The 22,728-nt window shown below is 45.6% G+C and overlaps 1 protein-coding gene across 1 annotated transcript; it reads left to right on the top strand.

Moving 5' to 3' along the window:
* The first annotated feature begins 16,732 nt into the window (after nt 1–16,732).
* On the top strand, nt 16,733–21,729 carry LOC106607270 (neurogenic differentiation factor 2). Its single transcript, XM_014204068.3, has 2 exons — nt 16,733–16,880; nt 19,097–21,729. Exon 2 carries the CDS (start codon nt 19,104–19,106, stop codon nt 20,178–20,180), a length of 1,077 nt encoding a protein of 358 aa, XP_014059543.1. The 5' UTR covers nt 16,733–16,880; nt 19,097–19,103; the 3' UTR covers nt 20,181–21,729.
* The last annotated feature ends 999 nt before the right edge of the window (nt 21,730–22,728 follow it).

Below are 22,728 nucleotides of genomic sequence, written 5' to 3'. Positions count from 1 at the left end.
GAGAGAGAGAGAGAGAGAGAGAAAGAGAGAGAGAGAGAGAGAGAGAGAAGGGGGTGGGACAGAGGCAGGGAGGGGGCGGAGGAAGCTAGAGTGAGGGAGGGGAGAGAGAGAGAGGGGGAGGGATGGACCGGAGGGAGGGGAGTTGTGTTTTTGTATATATTTAAGCTGAGGTTGATTTGTAATCAGGAAAAAAAGATAATCTCATCCCATCAGCTGAGCCTCTTTTGGCCTCTGTTTGTGAATGAGAGATTTGTGCTCTCAGAGGGAGAGGGGGGGGGGAGAAAGAGAGAGAGCAGGGGGGGGACAAACCAGGAGAAATAGAGACACAACGGGATAAAGAGAGTGGAAAGGAAGAAAGAAAAGACGGGAAAACAGAGCAGTGACCGAACAAAACCAGGAATAAATAACAATAGATGCAGTAGAATCAGCATCAGGCATGGAGGCAGAGAGGCATGTGCTGTGATTGGCTGGCTAATTTAGTAAACAGCTCCTGCACTGTATATCTGATGGTGACTCAGGGCATGCTGGGTACTCATCTAATGAACTTCCATAAAGAACAACATCGTAGGGTGCAGGAAAAATGTTAACAGTCTCCTTCCTGTTCTGTTCCACAGAGAGCTGCGAATCAGGCGCAGAGAGGGTTCCATGGCGAAGGTGCATAAAGATGGAGGAATTCAGATATTACGTCATTGTTTTTATCACTGGTCCACAGAGTTCTTAAACTCCAGCGTGCAACATGGTTCAATGTGCCGCTAAATCGTTTTTTTTTCTTCAGATTGCCAATGTCTTGGAGCTACATGGGATCATGTATACTGCGCAAAAGCAAGGAAACAAAAAAAGAGTACCGGAGAGCAATGTACAACAACTCGGACACATCAGCATACAGAAACAGAACAAATAGTGTAAATATGAACCACAGAACAACATGCCTTTACTGTATATATGGTATTGCACATATTCCATTCAATACCATACAGTTCTGACAGTTACAGGCAAGTCTAGAGCTAGAGTGGTGAGTGGGCTGGAACATAAGGTGAATTAGAGGACTTAGTATCAGGTGAAGCAGCAACAACAAGACGAGGATGACGCTTGGTAAAAGGTCGCAATCACAGCATGTAAACAAAAACAGCTGTTCCAGTGCCCAAGAGGAGAAAGGGAAATAGACAGAGTGGGGGAGAGGAGAGAAACTTGAAGCCAAAGAGACACATAGGACAGGAACACAGGGGAGAGAGGGGGGGGGGGGGGGTGGATAGAGAAGTAGAGGAAAACAAGATAAAGGAGGGAGGAGGGGGACAGTCCCAGCCAGGCCCAGGGTTATTTGTAGGGCCATGCTGCAATTTCACTCGCAAGGCAGGAGGGGTTTTGGAAAGTGGAGAGTCGAGTTGGACGGATTTGGCCCCTGGTCAGGGAAGGACTTTGGCTGTATTGGGCTGGGAGTGGGAGTGGGAGTGGGGCTGGGATGAGGGAGACAGCACAGCGGTTGGTGGAGGAGGAGTGCAACTAGGTGACAGGGGGGGGGGGCAAACTTTAAACAGCAGGGAGAATGTTTATCCCGTAGGCAGGCCGGTCAGAGGAGGGGGAACGCTGCCAGCCGTGTTATTCACTCTGCCTTGCTTACATGTGGGAGGACAGATCGAGAGTTCATCAGTGGGCTTTAGAGCAGCGATTCTCAACTGGTGGGTCACGGGTGTCTGAGTAAAATATAAATATATATATTGTATATATACTGACCAAAAATATAAAAGATATTACTGCGTTACACTTCATATAAGGAAATCAGTCAATTGAAATAAATAAATTAGGCCCTAATCTATGGATTTCACATGACTGGAAATACAGATATGCATCTTGGTCACAGTTACCTTGAAAGAAAGGTAGAGGCGTGGATTGGAAAACCAGTCAGTATGTGGTGTGACCACCATTTGCCTCATGCATCTCCTTTGCATAGAGTTTATCAGGCTGTTGATTGTGGCCTTTGGAATGTTGTCCCACTTCTCTTCAATGGCGGAAGTTTAGTTGTTGCTGCCTCTTGGATCCCCCCACGAGCCTTGGCCCAGGGGCTTCAGCCCCGGTAAGCCCCTGCATTACTCCGGCCCTGAGTTTATTAACATTCTTCATCAAGAATATCAGCAAACTTGTATTATTGGCAATGAAAGAGGTGGGAATGTTATTCCCATGTCATATAATTGCTACATTACTATCAATATAGCAATACAAATAGTTTTCCAGATTGTATTTTGCCGATTATTTTTCGTGATGCGAATATTGGGTCCAACTGAGAAAACCTGATTCAATTTGGGTCCCGAGGCAAAACAAGTTGAGAAACATGGCTTTAGAGGGTTTGGCTTCATCGCCTTCTCTGCACACATCTACCGCCTCTGTTAGAGTGTAAGAGTGAAAGAGCCTGGGGCCATTCAGCTTAGATCTTGGCAGAATTATAGCCAGACATCCTGGAAAGAGAATACATCAACAGAAATACGGCATAAAACTCCTGGAATTGACTCTGGCAGCTGCAGGGCACACACATAAACACACAGAGAGAGAAGACTGCATCTCCTATGACAGACTGGAGTATGTAACTCTAACCTCCCCTAAATGGGGCATCTCTGTCCATGTGACAGCCAAAAGGGCAGGGGTTGACAGGGCTTCTCCCCAAAGTTATTACAGCCCCCCAGAGGCAAGCTCAACCCGGGCTCAGCTCTGCTTTGGCTCAATGAGCTCAGACTAAGCAGAGTGGAGGTTTGAGAGCTGGTCCCATAGAATGACATACAGTGGCTTGCGAAAGTATTCCCTCACCTTAACATTTATCCTATTTTGTTGCCTTACAACCTGGAATTAAAATTGATTTTGGGGGGGGTTGTATCATTTGATTTACACAACATGCCTACCACTTTGAAGATGCTAAATATTTTTTATTGTGAAACAAACAAGAAATAAGACAAAAAAACTGAAAACTTAAGCGTGCATAACTATTCACCCCCCCAAAAGTCAATACTTTGTAGAGCCACCTTCTGCAGCAATTACAGCTGCAAGTCTCTTGGGGTATGTCTCTATAAGCTTGGCACATCTAGCCACTGGGATTGTTGTCCATTCTTCAAGGCAAAACTGCTCCAGCTCCTTCAAGTTGGATGGATTCCGCTGGTGTACAGCAATCTTTAAGTCATACCACAGATTCTCAATTGGATTGAGGTCTGGGCTTTGACTAGGCCATTCCAAGACATTTAAATGTTTCCCCTTAAACCACTCGAGTGTTGTTTTAGCAGTATGCTTAGGGTCATTGTCCTGCTGGAAGGTGAACCGCCGTCCCAGTCTCAAATCTCTGGAAGACTGAAACAGGTTTCCCTCAAGAAATTCCCTGTACTTAGCGCCATCCATCACTCCTTCAATTCTGACCAGCTTCCCAGTCCCTGCCAATAAAAAATGATTATCTTGGGGTGATGAGAGGTGTTGGGTTTGCACCAGACATAGTGTTTTCCTTGATGGCCAAAAAGCTCAATTTTAGTCTCATCTGACCAGTGTACCTTCTTCCATATGTTTGGGGAGTCTCCCACATGCCTTTTAGTGAACACCAAACGTGTTTGCTTATTTTTTTTCTTTAAGCAATGGCTTTTTTCTGGCCACTCTTCCGTAAAGCCCAGCTCTGTGGAGTGTATGGCTTAAAGTAGTCCTATGGACAGATACTCCCATCTCAGCTGTGGAGCTTTGCAGCTCCTTCAGGGTTATCTTCGGTCTCTTTGTTGCCTCTCTGATTAATGCCCTCCTTGCCTGGTCTGTTTGTTTTGGTGGGCGGCCCAATCTTGGCAGGTTTGTTGTGGTGCCATATTCTTTCCATTTTTTAATAATGGATTTAATGGTGCCTCGTGGGATGTTCAAAGTTTTTAATATTTTTTTATAACCCAACCCTGATCTGTACTTCTCCACCCACAGACGGAAACGCACGAGGTGGCTAAAAACAGACCTCCCTCCCATCTTCCACCAGCTTGCTACCTATGGCCCGGCTAGCTGTCCGAATCTCACTGGACCCTTTGATCACTTGGCTAAGCATGCCTCTCCTTAATGTCAATATGCATTGTCCATTGCTGTTCTGGTTAGTGTTTATTGGCTTATTTCACTGTAGAGCCTCTAGCCCTGCTCATTATACCTTATCCAACCTCTCAGTTCCTCCACCCACACATGCTATGACATCTTCTGGTTTCAATGATGTTTCTAGAGACAATATCTCTCTCATCATCACTGAATGCCTAGGTTTACATCCTCTGTACTCACATCCCACCATACCTTTGTATGTACATTATACCTTGAAGCTATTTTATCGCCCCCAGAAACCTGCTCCTTTTTCTCTCTATTCTGGACGTCACAGACGACCAATTCTTATAGCTTTTAGCCGTACCCTCATACTTATTCTTCTCTGCTCCTCTGGGGATGTAGAGGTGAATCCAGGCCCTGCAGTGCCTGGCTCCACTCCTACTCCCCAGGCGCTCTCTTTTGATGACTTCTGTAACCGTAATAACCTTGGTTTCATGCTTGTTAACATTAGAAGCCTCCTCCCTAAGTTTGTTTTATTCACTGCTTTAGCACACTCTGCCAACCCGGATGTCCTAGCTGTGTCTGAATCTTGGCTTAGGAAGTCCACCAAAAACTCTGAAATCTTCATCCCTAACTACAACGTTTTCAGACAAGATAGAACGACCAAATTGGGCGGTGTTGCAATCTACTGCAGAGATAGCCTGCAGAGTTCTGTCCTGCTATCCAGGTCTGTACCCAAACAATTTGAACTTCTACTTTTAAAAATCCACCTCTCCAAAAACAAGTCTCTCACCGTTGCCGCCTGCTATAGACCCCCCTCGGCCCCTAGCTGTGCTCTGGACACCATATGTGAACTGATTGCCCCCCATCTATCTTCAGAGCTCGTGCTACTAGGTGACCTAAACTGGGACATGCTTAACACCCCAGCCATTCTACAATCCAAGCTTGATGCCCTCAATCTCACACAAATTATTAATGAACCCACCAGGTACAACCCCAAAGCCGCAAACACTGGCACCCTCATAGATATCATCCTAACCAACGTGCCCTCTAAATACACCTCTGCTGTTTTCAACCAAGATCTCAGCGATCACTGCCTCATTGCCTGCACCCGTAATGGGTCAGCGGTCAAACGACCTCCACTCATCACTGTCAAACGCTCCTTGAAACATTTCAACGAGCAAGCCTTTCTAATCGACCTGGCCCTGGTATCCTGGAAGGATATTGACCTCATCCCGTCAGTAGAGGATGCCTGGTTATTTTTTTTAAATGCCTTCCTCTCCATCTTAAATAAGCATGCCCCTTTCAAGAAATGTAGAACCAGGAACAGATATAGCCCTTGGTTCTCCCCAGACCTGACTGCCCTTAACCAATACAAAAATATCCTGTGGCGTTCTGCATTAGCATCGAACTGCCCCCGCGATATGCAACTTTTTAGGGAAGTTAGAAACCAATACACACAGGCAGTTAGAAACGCCAAGGCTAGCTTTTTCAAACAGAAATTTGCTTCGTGCAACTCCAACTCTAAAAAGTTCTGGGACATTGCAAAGTCCATGGAGAATAAGAACACCTCCTCCCAACTGCCCACTGCACTGAGGATAGGAAACTCTGTCACCACCGATAAGCCCACTATAATTGAGAATTTCAATAAGCATTTTTCTACGGCTGGCCATGCTTTCCACCTAACTACCCCTACTGCATTCAACAGCACTGCACTGGTACTCGCCCAAGCCTCCCCCATTTCTCCTTCTCCCAAATCCATTCAGCTGATGTTCTGAAAGAGCTGCAAAATCTGGACCCCTACAAATCAGCTGGGCTTGACAATCTGGACCCTTTCTTTCTAAAATTATCTGCCGAAATTATTGCAACCCCTATTACTAGCCTGTTCAACCTCTCTTTCGTGTCGTCTGAGATTCCCATAGATTGGAAAGCAGCTGCTGTCATCCCCCTCTTCAAAGGAGGTGACACTCTTGACCCAAATTGCTACAGACCTATATCCATCCTACCCTGCCTTTCTAAGGTCTTCGAAAGCCAAGTCAACAAACAGATTACCGACCATTTCGAATCCCACCGCACCCTCTCCGCTATGCAATCTGGTTTCAGAGCTGGTCATGGGTGCACCTCAGCCACGCTCAAGGTCCTAAACGACATCGTAACCGCCATCGATAAGAAACAATACTGTGCTGCCGTATTCATTGACCTGGCCAAAGCTTTTGACTCTGTTAATCACCACATCCTCATCGGCAGACTCAGTAGCCTTGGTTTCTCAAACGATTGCGTCGCCTGGTTCACCAACTACTTCTCTGACAGAGTTCAGTGTGTCAAATCGGAGGGCCTACTGTCTGGACCTCTGGCAGTCTCTATGGGGGTACCACAGGGTTCAATTCTTGGGCCAACTCTTTTCTCTGTATACATAAATGATGTCGCTCTTGCTGCTGGTGAATCTCTGATCCACCTCTACGCAGACGACACCATTCTGTACACTTCTGGCCCTTCTTTGGACACTGTGTTAGCAACCCTCCAGACGAGCTTCAATGCCATTCAACTCTCCTTCCGTGGTCTCCAACTGCTCCTAAACACAAGTAAAACTAAATGCATGCTCTTCAACCGATCGCTGCCTGCACCTGCCCGCTTGTCCAGCATCACTTCTCTGGACGGTTCTAACTTAGAATTTGTGGACAACTACAAATACCTAGGTGTCTGGTTAGACTGTAAACTCTCCTTCCAGACTCACATCAATCATCTCCAATCCAAAGTGAAATCTCGAATTGGCTTCCTATTTCGCAACAAAGCATCCTTCACTCATGCTGCCAAACATACCCTCGTAAAACTGACCATCCTACCAATCCTCGACTTCGGCGATGTCATTTACAAAATAGCCTCCAATACCCTACTCAACAAGCTGGATGCAGTCTATCACAGTGCCATCCGTTTTGTCACCAAAGCCCCATATACTACCCACCACTGCGACCTGTACGCTCTCGTTGGCTGGCCTTCGCTTCATATTCGTCGCCAAACACATTGGCTCCAGGTCATCTACAAGACCCTGCTAGGTAAAGTCCCCCCTTATCCCCGCTCACTGGTCACCATAGCAGCACCCACCTGTAGCACACGCTCCAGCAGGTATATCTCTCTGGTCACCCCTAAAGCCAACTCCTCCTTTGGTCGTCTCTCCTTCCAGTTCTCTGCTGCCAATGACTGGAACGAACTACAAAAATCTCTGAAACTGGAAACACTTATCTCCCTCGCTAGCTTTAAGCACCAGCTGTCAGAGCAGCTCACAGATCACTGCACCTGTACATAGCCCATCTATAATATAGCCCAAACTACTACCTCTTCCCCTACTGTATTTATTTATTTAATTTATTCTGCTCCTTTGCACCATATTATTTATATTTTAACTTTGAACTTTCTTCAAACTACAAATCTACCATTCCAGTGTTTTTCTTGCTATACTTTATTTACTTTGCCACCATGGCATTTCTTTGCCTTTACCTCCCTTATCTCACATCATTTATTTTTTTAAAAATTATTTTTATTTTTTTCTACTGCATCATTGATTGTATGTTGTTTTACTCCATGTGTAACTCTGTGTTTTTGTATGTTGTCGAACTGCTTTGCTTTATCTTGGCCAGGTCGCAATTGTAAATGAGAACTTGTTCTCAACTTGCCTACCTGGTTAAATAAAGGTGAAATAAATAAATAAAAATAAATAAATAAAATAAAAACAACTTTGTCCCTGACCTGTTTTAGAGCTCCTTGGTCTTCATGGTGCCGCTTGCTTGGTGGTGCCCCTTGCTTAGTGTTGTTGCAGACTCTAGGGCCTTTCAGAACAGGTGTATACATACTGAGATCATATGACAGATCATGTGACACTTAGATTGCACATAGGTGGACTTTATTTAACTAATTATGTGACTTCTGAAGGTAATTGGTTGCACCAGATCTTAGTTAGGGGTTTCATAGCAAAGGGGGTGAATACATAAACTCAGCAAAAAAATAAACGCCCCTTTTTCTGTACCCTGTCTTTCAATGATAATTCGTAAAAATACAAATAACTTCACAGATCTTCATTGTAAACGGTTTAAACACTGTTTCCCATGCTTGTTCAATGAACCATAAACAATTCATGAACATGTACCTGTGGAAGGGTCCTTAAGACACTAACAGCTTCCAGACGGTAGGCAATTAAGGTCACAGTCATGAAAACTTAGGACACTAAAGAGGCATTTCTACTGACTCTGAAAAACACCAAAAGAAAGATGCCCAGAGTCCCTGCTCATCTGCGTGAATGTGCCTTAGGCATGCTGCAAGGAGGCATGAGGACTGCAGATGTGGCCAGGGCAATAAATTGCAATGTCCATACTGTGAGACGCCTAAGACAGCGATACAGGAAGACAGGACGGACAGCTGATCGTCCTCGCAGTGGCAGACCACGTGTAACAACACCTGCACAGGATCGGTACATCCGAAAATCACACCTGCGGGACAGGTACAGGATGGCAACAACAACTGCCCGACCAAGTTACTCCAGGAACGCACAATCCTTCCATCAGCGCTCAGACTTTCCGCAATAGGCTGAGAGAGGCTGGACTGAGGGCTTGTAGGCCTGTTGTAAGGCAGGTCCTCACCTGACATCACAGGCAACAACTTCGCCTATGGGCACAAACCCACCATCGCTGGACCAGACAGGACTGGCAAAAAGTGCTCTTCTCTGACGAATCAGGGTTTTGCCTCACCAGGGGTGATGGTCGGATTCGCGTTTATCGTCGAAGGAATGAGCGTTACACTGAGGCCTGTACTTTGGAGCGGGATCAATTTGGAGGTGGAGGGTCCGTCATGGCCTGGGACGGTGTGACACAGCATCATCGTACTGAGTTTGTTGTCATTGCAGGCAATTTCAGCGCTGTGCGTTACAGGGAAGACCTCCTCCTCCCTCACGTGGTACCCTTCCTGCAGGCTCATCCTGACATGACCCTCCAGCATGACAATGCCACCAGGCTTACTGCTCGTTCTGTGTGTGATTTCCTGAAAGAAAGGAATGTCAGTGTTCTGCCATGGCCAGCGAAGAGCCCGGATCTCAATCCCATTGAGCCCGTCTGGGACCTGTTGGATCAGAGGGTGAGGGCTAGGGCCATTCCCCCCAGAAATGTCGGTGCATGTGCCTTGGTGGAAGAGTGGGGTAACATGTCACAGCAAGAACTGGCAAATCTGGTGCAGTCCATGAGGAAGAGATTCACTGCAGTACTTAATGCAGCTGGTGGCCACACCAGATGCTGACTGTTACTTTTGATTTTGACCCCCCGCTTTGTTCAGGGACACATAATTCCATTTCTGTTAGTCACATGTCTGTGGAACTTGTTCAGTTTATGTCTCAGTTGTTGAATCTTATGTTCATACAAATATTTACATATGTTCAGTTCGCTGAAAATAAACGCAGTTGACAGTGAGGACATTTCCTTTTTTGATGAGTTATGCACGCACCACTTTTCTGTATTTTTCTTATTTTTTATTTTTTGAAACAAGTTATTTTTTTCATTTCACTTCACCAATTTGGACTATTTTGCGAACTCCAAATAAAAATCAATTTAAATGACAGGTTGTAATGCAACAAAATAGGAAAAACGCCAAGGGGGATAAATACTTTTGCAAGTCACTGTAATAGTCAACTATAGAACCTCTGTGGCTGGTCCTATTAACAGAGAAGATCATACTATGTAAAGAAACGTAGGTACCTACGTACATGGAGATGGCAAGGCTATGGAAAGGTAATGGATCATTGAAACTATAATCCACACCCCCCATTCAGTCGGGTCCAATCCTTCCCCACCCTAATTCCTCATGAGCGCCAGCCAAGTGTTCTGTTGGTAATAAGCTGAAGCATCTGGGGTTTGGACGTCAAAAGCAACGTAAAATGTGAAATCATTCATTTATAAGGATCAAAGAGAGGCTTTGTCCCAGGACAGCAGTTGTTCTCGTAATTCATAACAGGTCACAGAGAGAGAGAGTGTTTATTCTGGTCATGTTGTGGTTATAGGGTATGGGATGACACTGAGGGAACCAGATGAATATGCATACGGTCAGAGCGAGAGAGAGAGAGAGAGGGAGAGAGACAGAGAGACAAAGCGCGAGAGAGAGAGAGACAGAGACAGAGACAGAGAGAGACAGCGAGAGAGAGAGAGAGAGAGAGAGAGAGAGAGAGAGAGAGAAGGAGACAGAGCGAGAGAGAGAGAGAGAGAGACAGAGGGAGAGAGAGAGAGAGAGAGAGAGAGAGAGAGAGAGAGAGAGAGATTGTTCTACCATAAGGACTATTATGATGACAACGCCAGACACTGAGCATACTGAGAAAGTGAGTACTCTATCTCTGGCCTGGACCTACATCCATCTGGAATGTGTTAGGACAACAGGCACACTCAACGAATGATGGGATAATCCCTGGGAGACAGAGAAAGAGGGAGAGCGAGAGAAACAGAATAGGGAAAAAGAGAGAATCACAAAGCACATGTTGACATGGACCAAATCCACTGTGAGAGATGGATTACAGAAGAAGCAGGGGGAAGAAGTGATGAAAAGATCCATGGTAGGAACACTTTGTGTCCGAAGTCCACCATCTACTGGTAGAAAAGGAGATGCAGCAATGAAGCAAACAGAAAGCATGCCAGGATGCAGTGTCACTTAATATCCTATAGATGTCGATCTTGCCTCATATTTGACATATGAATAAACCCCTGACATCTAGACATGGTACTGTAGCAGACCGAGGACATTATGACAGGAGAGGAGGTAGCTATGACTAGGGCAGTGATTTATTTAGCCCTCTCTCTCTCTCTCTATATCTCTCTTTTTCTCTACCCCTCTCTCTCTCGTTCTCTCTACCTCTCTCTCCTCTTTTTGTCTTTCTCTCGCGCTCGCTCTCTCTGTCTCTCTCCCGCTCTCTCTTTCTCTCTACCTATCTCTCCCTCTCTCTCCCCCCTTCTCTCATTCTCTCTCTCTTCTTCTCTTTTTCTCTCTTTCCTTCTCTCTCTTTATATATCCCCCCTCTCTCCCTCCCTCCCTCTACACCCCCAAGCCCCTCACTCATATCATCAATAATATATAGACCCTTGTTTCCACTGCCACAATTAATCCTCTATCGTTACTATAATTAAAAGGCAGAAATCCCACAAGATGGTTCAGCTTGGCCGGGCATGGTCTGGCACGGGAACTGATGAAGAATCCCTGAGCCACGCACACCCTGTACACACACACAGAGACACACACACAAACAGACACCCATTTAGTCAGGCAGTCTAACTAGACAGACAAACAGACAGATTGGAAGACACGTAAGCAAAGCACAAAGTAGTGTGAGTACCTTTCTCCACCTCCATACAGACACACACACACACACACACACATGGACCCACACACAGACAAATGTGGCTGGTATCCACGGCAGCCAGAGCCAGGCAGCACAGAGACAGAGAGGTGGAGCTGTCTGATGTTGCAATTAGGACCACACTGTCTTGGTGAGCGGTGAGCGCACAGGGATGAATATTTCAGACCAGAGATCTCTATGGGCACCTATGATGTGTCCTGGCAGACCTACAAACACACAAACACAGACCGAGCTGCCAGGGCTGCTGTATGCCTCTCAACTAGGCTACATTACCATTAGTGTCAAACCTGATACATGAGCTGAACCACAAACTCTCTGTATTCATAAACTCACTCTTTTCTCTTCACTTCTTCAGTCTTTTAATGATTTTTAGGAAGCTCCAGTGCACACACACTCTTATGGCCACATAGAAACACACACACACACGCATACACACACACACACAGATGAGCAGTAGCAGCACTCCCCCTGGTGTGTGTTCACTGTGGATGCTGGCTGCACACAGACCTCCTCCTGCCCCTTCATCCTCGGCCCCATCTCCACTTGATTTATCGCTCTCTAATACCACTGCACTAATTAGTCAAGTAATTAATTAATAGGCATTTGCATTTGTGCATATGCAATTAGGAGGCTGGAGAGAGGAGAGTGCAGATGGGGTCTGGGAGTCTGGGGCGGGGGAGGGTGTGTGTGTGTGTGTGTGTGTGTGTGTGTGTGTGTGTGTGTGTGTGTGTGTGTGTGTGTGTGTGTGTGTGTGTGTGTGTGTGTGTGCGTCGAAGTTGTAGTGTAGGACTTGCATCACAGAAGGACAAGTGAAATACGTGTAATCTGGTCAGAATCGTGGTAGTGTGGGACGCTGGGAGGTGACGGACAGGTGAAATACGTGTAATCTGGTCAGAATCGTGGTAGTGTGGGACGCTGGGAGGTGACGGACAGGTGAAATACGTGTAATCTGGTCAGAATCGTGGTAGTGTGGGACGCTGGGAGGTGACGGACAGGTGAAATACGTGTAATCTGGTCAGAATCGTGGTAGTGTGGGACGCTGGGAGGTGACGGACAGGTGAAATACGTGTAATCTGGTCAGAATCGTGGTAGTGTGGGACGCTGGGAGGTGACGGACAGGTGAAATACGTGTAATCTGGTCAGAATCGTGGTAGTGTGGGACGCTGGGAGGTGACGGACAGGTGAAATACGTGTAATCTGGTCAGAATCGTGGTAGTGTGGGACGCTGGGAGGTGACGGACAGGTGAAATACGTGTAATCTGGTCAGAATCGTGGTAGTGTGGGAAGCTGGGAGGTGACGGACAGGTGAAATACGTGTAATCTGGTCAGAATCGTGGTAGTGTGGGAAGCTGGGAGGTGACGGACAGGTGAAATACGTGTAATCTGGTCAGAATCGTGGTAGTGTGGGACGCTGGGTGGTGACAGGTACAGGGGTGTGGCAAAAAGACTTTGACACCCCTGTGGTTGATAATCTGACCAACCAATCCACTGCAGGCAAAGAGAGTCACAGTGTTGAAGTACATGTGAGTGTTGCACCTAAAGGACTACACCTTTATAGGGCAAACACCCATTGAAGGGTCTCTAAATTATAATTTATATTGATTGGGTGGTTGTCAACAGACAAGGATAACACCCAGGTGGTTCATAAGCGAAACCACCGCACTTAACCATGGAAAGGTGACTGGGAATATAGCCCAATACAAACAGTGTAGCTATTCCCTCCGCAAGGCAATCAAACAGGCAAAACGTCAGTAAAGAGACAAAGTGGAGTCGCAAATCAACGACTCAGACACGAGGTGTATGTGGCAGGGTTAACAGACAATCATGGAGTACAGCAGGAAAACCAGCCACGTCACCGACACAAACTTCTTGCTAAACACCTTCTTCACCCGCTTTGAGGCCCGGTACCAAGGACTGTGGGCTTGTCTTCTCCGTGGCTGACGTGAGTAAGACATTTAAACGTGTTAACTATCGCAAGGCTGCTGGCCCAGACGGCATCCCTAGCCGCGTCCTCACAGCATGCGCAGATTAGCTGGCTGGTGTGTTTACGCACATATTCAATCGCTCCCTATCCCAGTCTGCTGTCCCCCGGTTCAAGATGGCCACCATTGTTCCTGTACCCAAGAAGGCAAAGGTAACTGAACTAAAGGACTATCGCCCCGTGGCACTCACTTCTGTCATCATGAAGTGCTTTTTAGTCACAAGTCAAGGATCGTATCACCTCCACCTTACCTGTCACCCTAGACCCACTTCAATTTTCTTACCGCCAGAATAGGTCCACAGATGATGCAATCGCCATCACACTGCACACTGCCCTATCCTATCTGGACAAGAGGAATACCTATGTAAGAATGATGTTCATTGACTACAGCTCAGCATTCAACACCATAGTACCCTCCAAATTCATCATTAAGCTTGAGGCCATGGGTCTCAATCCCGCCCTGTGGAATTGGGTCCTGGACTTCCTGACGGGCCGCCCCCAGGTGATGAAGGTAGGAAACAACATCTCCACTTCACTAATCCTCAACACTAGGGCCCCACAAGGGTGCGTGCTCAGCCCCCTCCTGTACTGCCTGTTCACCCATGACTGCGTGGCCATGCACGCCTCCAACTCAATCATCAAGTTTGCGAACGACACAACAGTATTAGGCTTGATTACCAACAACAACGAGACAGCCTAAAGGGAGGAGGTGAGGGCACTTGAAGTGTGGTGTCAGGAAACAACCTCTCACTCAACGTCAACAAAACAAAGGAGATGATCGTGGACTTCGGGAAACAGAAGAGGGAGCACCCCCCTATCCACATCAACGGGACAGCAGTGAAGAAGGTGGAAAGTTTTAAGTTCCTCGGCGTACACATCACGGACAAACTGGAATGGTCCACCCACACCGACAGTGTGGTGAAGAAGGCTCAACAGCGCCTCTTCAACCTCAGGAGGCTGAAGAAATTTGGCTTGTCACCTAAAACCCTCACAAACTTTTACAGATGCACAATTGAGCGCATCCTCTCGGGCTGTATCACCGCCTGGTACAGCAACTGCACCGCCCACAACCGCAAGGCTCTCCAGAGGGTGGTGCGGTCTACACAACGCATCACCGGGGGCAAACTACCTGCCCTCCAGTACACCTACAGCACCCAATGTCACAGGAAGGCCAAAAAGATCATCAAGGACAACAACCACCCGAGCCACTGCCTGTTCACCCCGCTATCATCCAGAAGGCGAGGTCAGTACAGGTACATCAAAGCTGGGACCGAGACTGAAAAACAGCTTCTATCTCAAGGCCATCAGACTGTTAAACAGCCATCACTAGCACAGAGAGGCTGCTGTCTACATACAGACTTGAAATCATTGGCCACTTTAATAAATGGATCACTAGTCACTTTAATAATATTTACATATCTTGCATTACTCATCTCATATGTATATACTGTTTTTTATACCATGTATTGCATCTTGCCGATGCCGCTCGGACATTGCTCATCCATATATCTATATGTACATATTCTTATTCCATTCCTTTACTTAGATGTGTGTGTATTAGGTAGTTCTTGTGGAATTGTTAGATGACTTGTTAGATATTGTTCCACTGTCGGAACTAGAAGCGCAAGCATTTCGCTACACTTGCAATAACATCTGCTAACCATGTGTATGTGACCAATAAAATTCGATTTGATTTGATCTGGCAAAATCGATTCACACACAAGCACATTATTTTCCATAAACTCTTCTCAGTATTCTAATTCCAGTTTACAGCCGCCATGTTTGTTGTCTCCTTTAGCCTGTCATTGGCTAAAACGATGCTGTTGACATTTGCCATTTATTTTGGCAAGGTGATTTGAAGGATGATTGGGACTTGTTGAAAAGCACGGGTAAGGCAACCCGTGCCCACCGTCCTCCATTCCCGCTTCCCCAGTGCCCAGTACTGCTGAGGTAGGGCACCGATTTGGCTGGCAGCAGGGCCTGACGTGATGCCTTCCATCCCCCACCTTTGGAGTGGTGCCAGGATGCCATCCTCTCTCTCAGCCCGTCGGGGACTGGATGGGACACATTACTGAATGTGCAGAATCATGACCCCCATAGCCACAGCTGTTGTCACACTACTGATGACCCTGCAGGTGACCCTCCCCTGGTGACTGTCTGACTGGGATCTCTGGGGAGTTGGAGGAGAACCTGGTCCAAGGACATGAACCCATGGTGCTATTTCCCTGCTTCAAAGTGTCCCTTTGCCTGCCTCTCAATTGTCTGTCATTGCCGTGCCAAAGGACAGACACATGCATGCCAACTTGGACCTGGTGGTCACAGAGCTCGTTTTCCAGATTAACTTCACTAATGCCTGCCTAATGGTGAGATATTGGAGTTGGAACTTGGAATAGAGATAACTCAGAGATACCGATGACACAAGAAGTGGGGAAGAGGGAAGAGGAAAGCAGGAATTCGCAGGCTTGCAGCACTCTTCTTTATAACGCCATTGATTTGGTTAGTGTGTCAACGCTCCTCCCACTCTGGGCAACCGCACAGATGCCAGCTCCAACCACCCCGACCCCTCCCTCACGGACCCCCCGCCCTCATCTCGTCCCTGGTGGGGTCGCACACCTGGGCCCCATCGTTGATGTTGTGAGGAGGACTGGCGCATGCTCGCCCCGCAGGCACCCCTCAGCGTCTCACTCTGAAAACACCAGCGCTCAAGCAATCTCGTCATCCCTCCTACCTGTGCCCACGTTTAATCTCCGATCTCATCTCACGGGTACCTGTAAATAACAAACAATCAATAGGGTCTCAATGGCCGATATTTATCTGTCTGTCCGTGTTTATTGAGAGTGAGTGTCATTGATCGTTCTGCCCGTAGAGTCTGCGCGCAATGCTATTTGTTTTGATTGTTTTCCCCCTGAATAGATCACAATAATGCTATTCAATTAGGTACATAAATAGATAAACAATATCGCCTTCTGTTCCCAGGTCTGCAAATGCACCCCAACCCCCTCTCCTTGAGCAACGTTGTTTTATGCATGCTATCGTTTAACTTAACCCTTAGGTTAAATGTAAAAAATAAATAAAGGCAAATACACCAATAATATCCGTTGTCTACAACAAACATTTTTGTTCGCCCATTTTTCAGTTTCCTCTCTTTCACTCGTATTGCCTCCGTCTCGGTTTCTCTCTTTTTCTGGCTGTGTGAGCGCGCGCGCAGTGACAGATGGCGGGGCCCTCTTCCCTCGGGAAGACAATCTCTCCGAATGCGGGCGCATGTCAATCACCGGCTCTCATGTGATGGCTCTTGCCAGTGACGTGCCAACCATATGGCCTGGCATCATAGCTGGTATGTAACCCTGCCTAGTAGCGATGCCACACTGTCTCAGAGCGCGCGCGCGGATAGCACACTGAGCACCCTGCCGCACCTATAGGAGCGTTTGCTCGCGGTCCCAGAAGATGGTCTGAACTCACGCGCTTTCCACCCCTTTAAGAGCTCTCGCGGAGGTAAGTTGGAGTGTAAACAAATCGACGAGTGACCTTCCCAATATGGAAAAGTAATTAATTTAATAAATAGAGATTAATAATGCAAGGATAATTCGTGACCGTTTTTTGGTGGATGTTTGTGCCTCCTTGTAAACGTCTGTTTTGAATTCACTCAGCTAAATGCCATTTTTGAACATTTGGATTATGGTGTAGCTGTGGTTCTTCGCTTGGCACGATGTTATGCTCCATTTGTCCTTCAACTTTTAACAGCGCGGACCTCCATTCTGTGTGTTAATTATAGGCTAGGAGTGCAATTTAATATTCCATGCTTATTTTGTTCAGAAAACAGCTATCCACAAAGACAAGCTTTAGTCTACAGCCTATCTCTGTGGACAATCGAAAAAATAGCAACAATCTTCCATCCGGAATGTAATTAATTTCAATAGTCAGACAGTATAAGGCATTCATTTGATTAGTGAAAAATACATGGAAACATGAGACAGAGAGATTAATAGAAAGAGAGATACAAAGGGAGAGAGAGGAGAGGCAGAATTCTTCTTCACTGGCAGCTAATTATTCCTGCGTCTCATGTCTTAGATAGAAGATTTATCGATGATTTTATCTGAGTGTTCATCTTAGAGAAAATGAAAGGGTGGGTGGGGCGTTATTGAAAGCGAATTACAGTAGGCTAATGCGGAGATTATTTATTTGCGTTTGTGTAGTTTTATCATCCACAATTATTCTTTCAACATGTTACATTCCAAATACATCGATGGCTCCCCTAAATCACGCAAGCACAGGCCATGCAAGAGGAGCTTATTGTTGCAATTAAAAAAAAAATACAAATCTGTTTCCTGAAATGCATTTTTGATATCTTTTTAAGGACTGCTAAAAGGATACAAGCAATTTCCATCTGTAAAAGCAAACCTCTCCAACTAAAAGTGGTTTGGAATCGCTCAGTCGTGCATACTGAATTATGTGTGAAATATTTTTCTTGTAAGGTAGTCTACATGGTCTGTTAATTAAACGTTTTTTTTTTTTTTTTTTTTTTTAATTGAGCAAATCTCCTGAGCCTGAAATTTCCAAACGAGATTTTGCCTCTGGCACACCCTCGAGATAATTAGCACCGTATTCCTCCTGGTTGACTTTGGGTCCACACACATCACGTAGCCCAACCACAGTCCTCCAGCCTACCAGAGATACAAGATATTTACAGTGATTTAGGGTGACAATATGTTACTGGTTTGAGATGGTTTAAACTGTCCATCTATCATATCTTTGCACTGGCTATTTACATTCAAATACTATCTCGTTTCTCCTTTTCGGATAATTGATGCTATTTTCAAAAAGGCCTGGCTCAATCAACTTCGTATTTTTAGGATTATAATATTTGGATGATATTCTAATTGGTGTTTGGGTAAGATATTTACAAATTAAATCGTTATTGAGTCCCATAATAACAATGTACATTATTATTATTACTATTATTATTATCATTATAATTATTTATTGGCTATCAAAATGGATCTTTGTGGATAATATTAACCCATGTTATCCTATAGAGCCCTCTGGTAGGCTATACAGCTGAGCGTGATAAGACAACTGTGGCTCTGCAGGTGTGGTAGAAGTCATCTCAATGTCAAATTTGACAAAAAATAGGATAGCCTATTAATTCAAATAACTTCCGATATCCACACACAATATTTTGTTATCTTCTGACACGGTGATCAACACCAAGGTAGAGACACTAAAATCAGAGTATAAATGTACATATCCTCTTGCCATGTTTTTTGTGGAGGTGGGTAGTGCGGTGGAATATTGCTGGAATGTAGCCAGGAGTGTGTGGGCGTCGGGGGGAGTGAAAGTAGGGACACGTTGCTTCACAGCGCGCCCCATGGGATCTGTAATGTGGCCTGTGCTGTTGAGACCCGCTGCGCGAGGGCAGGAGGGGGCACGACAGCAGGGAATTAAATAGGGGACCGGTTGGGCGACAGACCCGGGTGTTCACTGAAATGTTTCTGATGGCATGCTGTTATAGTTCCTCCCAAACACGTACAATTTCTTATTAGGCTAGTCATGTCCTCTGCCTTTATCATGAAGAGATAATAATCCCAACTTGATTGAGTATTATGCCATTGTTGTTGAATGCATTTCATTACATTCTTGTTTTTTTCCTTTAGCCCTTTTCTGATTTGAAATGTCCTCACTCCTCAGACAACTTCCTTTATCTCTTTCAGTGCCGCAATGTTGACTAGGCTGTTCAGTGACCCGTCGCTGCTTCCCGACATGCATAAGTATTCGGCCTGGGCAGAGGACAGCGAGAGCGAGGACTCGAAGACCAAGGATGATGAGGATCACTGCCGCGTGGGCGATGACGACATGGATGTCCCGGACCTGAGAAGCAGCCGGGCACATTCTGAGATCGGCGGTGAAGACGAGGACGACGAGGCGGATGAGGACGAAGGAGAGGACGGTGCAGAGGGGGACGGGCCCAAAAAACGGGGCCCTAAGAAGCGTAAAATGACACCTGCGCGTATCGAGCGATCCAAGTTGCGTCGTCAGAAGGCAAACTCACGGGAGAGGACGCGCATGCACGACCTGAACTCTGCGCTCGACAATCTGCGTAAAGTCGTGCCCTGTTACTCAAAAACGCAAAAGCTCTCCAAAATTGAGACTCTCCGTTTGGCCAAGAACTATATCTGGGCCCTCTCTGAGATCCTGCGCTCCGGGAAGAAGCCCGATCTTGTGTCCTACGTGCAGACGCTGTGTAAAGGACTGTCCCAACCCACGACCAACCTGGTTGCGGGTTGTCTGCAGCTCAACTCCCGAAACTTCCTAACGGAGCAGTGTCCGGAGGGAGGACGCTATCCCGGCTCCAACTCCTTCTCCATGCATCCTTACCCCTACCAGTGCTCCCGCCTCTCCAGCCCTCAGTACCAGTCTGGTTCCAACTCGCATCCCTTACGGACACACGGGTACTGCTCAGCCTACGACTCGCTGTACGGTGGCAGTGGATCTCCAGAATACAACAGCCCAGAGTATGAGGGGCCCATCTCCCCTCCAGTGTGCATCAATGGCAACTTTTCTCTGAAGCACCAGGGCACTACGTCCCCCGAGGTAGCCGAGAAAGGCTACCATTACTCTATGCATTACTCCGGCCTGGCCGGCTCTCGCCCCACTGCTGGCCACATATACGGTTCTTCAGGGGTGCGGAGCAGCATCCACTCCGAAAACGTATCGCCTTACCACGACATGCACCTGCACCACGAAAGGGCCCCCGTCCCCGTGTACGATGAACTCAATGCGTTTTTCCACAACTGAAACGGCAGTAATATTGCCATGCGTGGGAGTCTTCTTGCAATCAACAATCAATTAGTTGCCCACCTTTGGCGGCGCGTGCACGGTCACCCCCCCCCCCCCCCCCCCCCTAAACCTTAGTCCCAAAGGACTATGACACCAGACACTGATCATTGTGGGAAAAAAGCGTTTTATTTATTGTTTTTCTATGTCCTTTTATATAATTGTATTTATTTTGTATCTATTCTGTGACGATGGGATGCTGTGAAATTGTTGCATTTGAAATGGAATGTGTACAGATTTGACGGTGATTGACGTATGGATTATTATTGAAATAGCTAGATGAAGAGAGTTAAAATGCAACCGCATAGTCGCGTTTATAACATCGTAACAACCGATGATGCTGTAACTAATTTGGAAATAGAGGACTAAATTAAGAAGCAAGCAGTGCACTTAAAAGCAAGCATGTCGCAGAGATAGGAAAATATATATTTTCAAATGTCGACAAATGGCAACAGCTATGTCAGAAAATTAAACATATTTCACATCTATGCAAGAAATAGCCTACGCCAAACAAGTATACAAGGACCAATTACAGGCTATATCTAAAATAGTGTACATTAAATTAAATTACATTAAACTCATTTAACACTTCTCAACAATATCATTTCATTGCTTCTCGGCCCCTATTCTGACTTAACGTAACACACACGGGGGAATTGCTTGAGGTCGATTTATTTATTGAGGGACATAGATCCAAGTGAAAACGTTATGTCCTCACCATAATGACACAGAGAATACAATTTTCGATCCCTAGAATATCACCAATGGATAAGGAAAAGCAAAGGAAAAGCGAACACTAATTTGGCAGAGTAGTCCTACAAGGCTAAAGCCAACATTTAAAATGAGTGATTCTAAAGAAGCAGATATGGGCTACCAGCTCCGGCTGGTCACGTCTTTCTAATGTAAACGATTCCATAGTGTTTACGTTCATTAGATTAGGCTACCTTTAATGGATTTGCAAGTTTGCACTATATTTTAGATGTCATTAAAATGCAATCGAAAATGGTTTCATGTAAGCCAATGTAAGCCATGTAAGCCTTGGCTTTTATACATCTAATGGCCTTTCTACATCTACAATCCTGTCAGTGACTGAACGGAGAATGGGATAGGCCGACAATAAAATAAACACAATATTTCATGTCATGCCACAGGAATAAATATGGCAAGTCAAGTAACTTTCTAACCAACCCGAACATGTTGACTTGTTGAACAGGCCTATTTCTAAAAGTGTAAGGGCCAGGATTTAACACTCAATTTCTAAATAGTCGAAGTTATATCAGAAGGTCGATATATTGCACTGAAATAACAGGATGATTATTGTTATTATTATTTACAAACAGTATTATTTCATGCATAATTTTGTCTATACTAACTAATCAATGCAAATATTTCCACTAAGGGTCCCCAGAGTCGTCAACATGTGTTGCATTTTTCATTGAAAGTGAAAGTTCAAACTTTGTATTTAAACAATGTGTGTGTGTGTGGTAAAATAAAATGATAATACATGAAATTGTGCTACATTATTTCATTTTAAACCTTTATCCAAGTTGTTATTCTGTAAACGTTGTCCTTTCTCGTTGAAATTGAGAACCATTAAATAATGTTTAAAAAAAAGTATCGCCTGGCTAGCTGGTTAAGTTATCAGCATTATAATCAACTATGTAAGGACTATATTATATTTTTCTATGATTATTCTTATCATTGGAAATGCTCTATGACAAAGATGATTCAGTGTGGCCTGGAAAGGGATGGGTTTAAAATTAAACATCCCCATATCGCTTTCGGAAAGTGCGTTGAGCTATTTATTACAAGAAGTAGCATCTCTTGACGTGTGACTCTAACAGGTTCGGCGGGCTATATACAAAGGTTTAATATAGCAGATTTATAAGCTATGTCAATATGTTGCAGTAAATCACATTCTTCAAATAAGCCCACAAAAAGTGTTGCAGAATGAGTTGCAGAATGAGTTCGAAAACCATATTCGAAAGACTTCCACTGTGGGAGATGCAAGCGTTCCTAATGATTACGGCATAGAGGCAAAAACGGGAATTATAGGATCTAATCAACAGGCCAACACCATCTTTCCGGAACACAACTAACATATTACAAAGACAAACGTGTCAACAAAGAAGCCCTGCAAGGGACTCTAATGAGTTGAACAGCAGGATCTGGACAGATTGGGAAAAGGCCTCCGGATCTGCAGGCGAGCCAAAATCCCTAACAGTTACCAAAGGGCCTGTCTGAAGCTTTCGGGGATTTCTAGGATGTTCAAATGACATGGGAGCCGTTAAAAGCACAACGAATTCCTTTGAAGAGAGGGACTTCTATGACAACTAACTTCTAGATCAGGGGTGTGCAACTTTGATGTGGGTGGGGCCACAAAACATCGGAACTCATCATGAGGGTCCGCAGTGGCTCGCGGGTCTGCGTACCCACATCCATACCCAGATGCAATCAGAGCCGGTCCAATTCTTTTGGGGACCCTCCCACCTTGCGAGCAATACATTTT

This window comes from Salmo salar, chromosome 06 (assembly GCF_965601325.2).
Source record: "Salmo salar chromosome 06, fSalSal1, whole genome shotgun sequence".
Lineage (NCBI taxonomy): Eukaryota > Metazoa > Chordata > Actinopteri > Salmoniformes > Salmonidae > Salmo > Salmo salar.
Note: the sequence above shows the minus strand (reverse complement) of the source record. Positions and strands in the feature narration are given on the sequence as shown.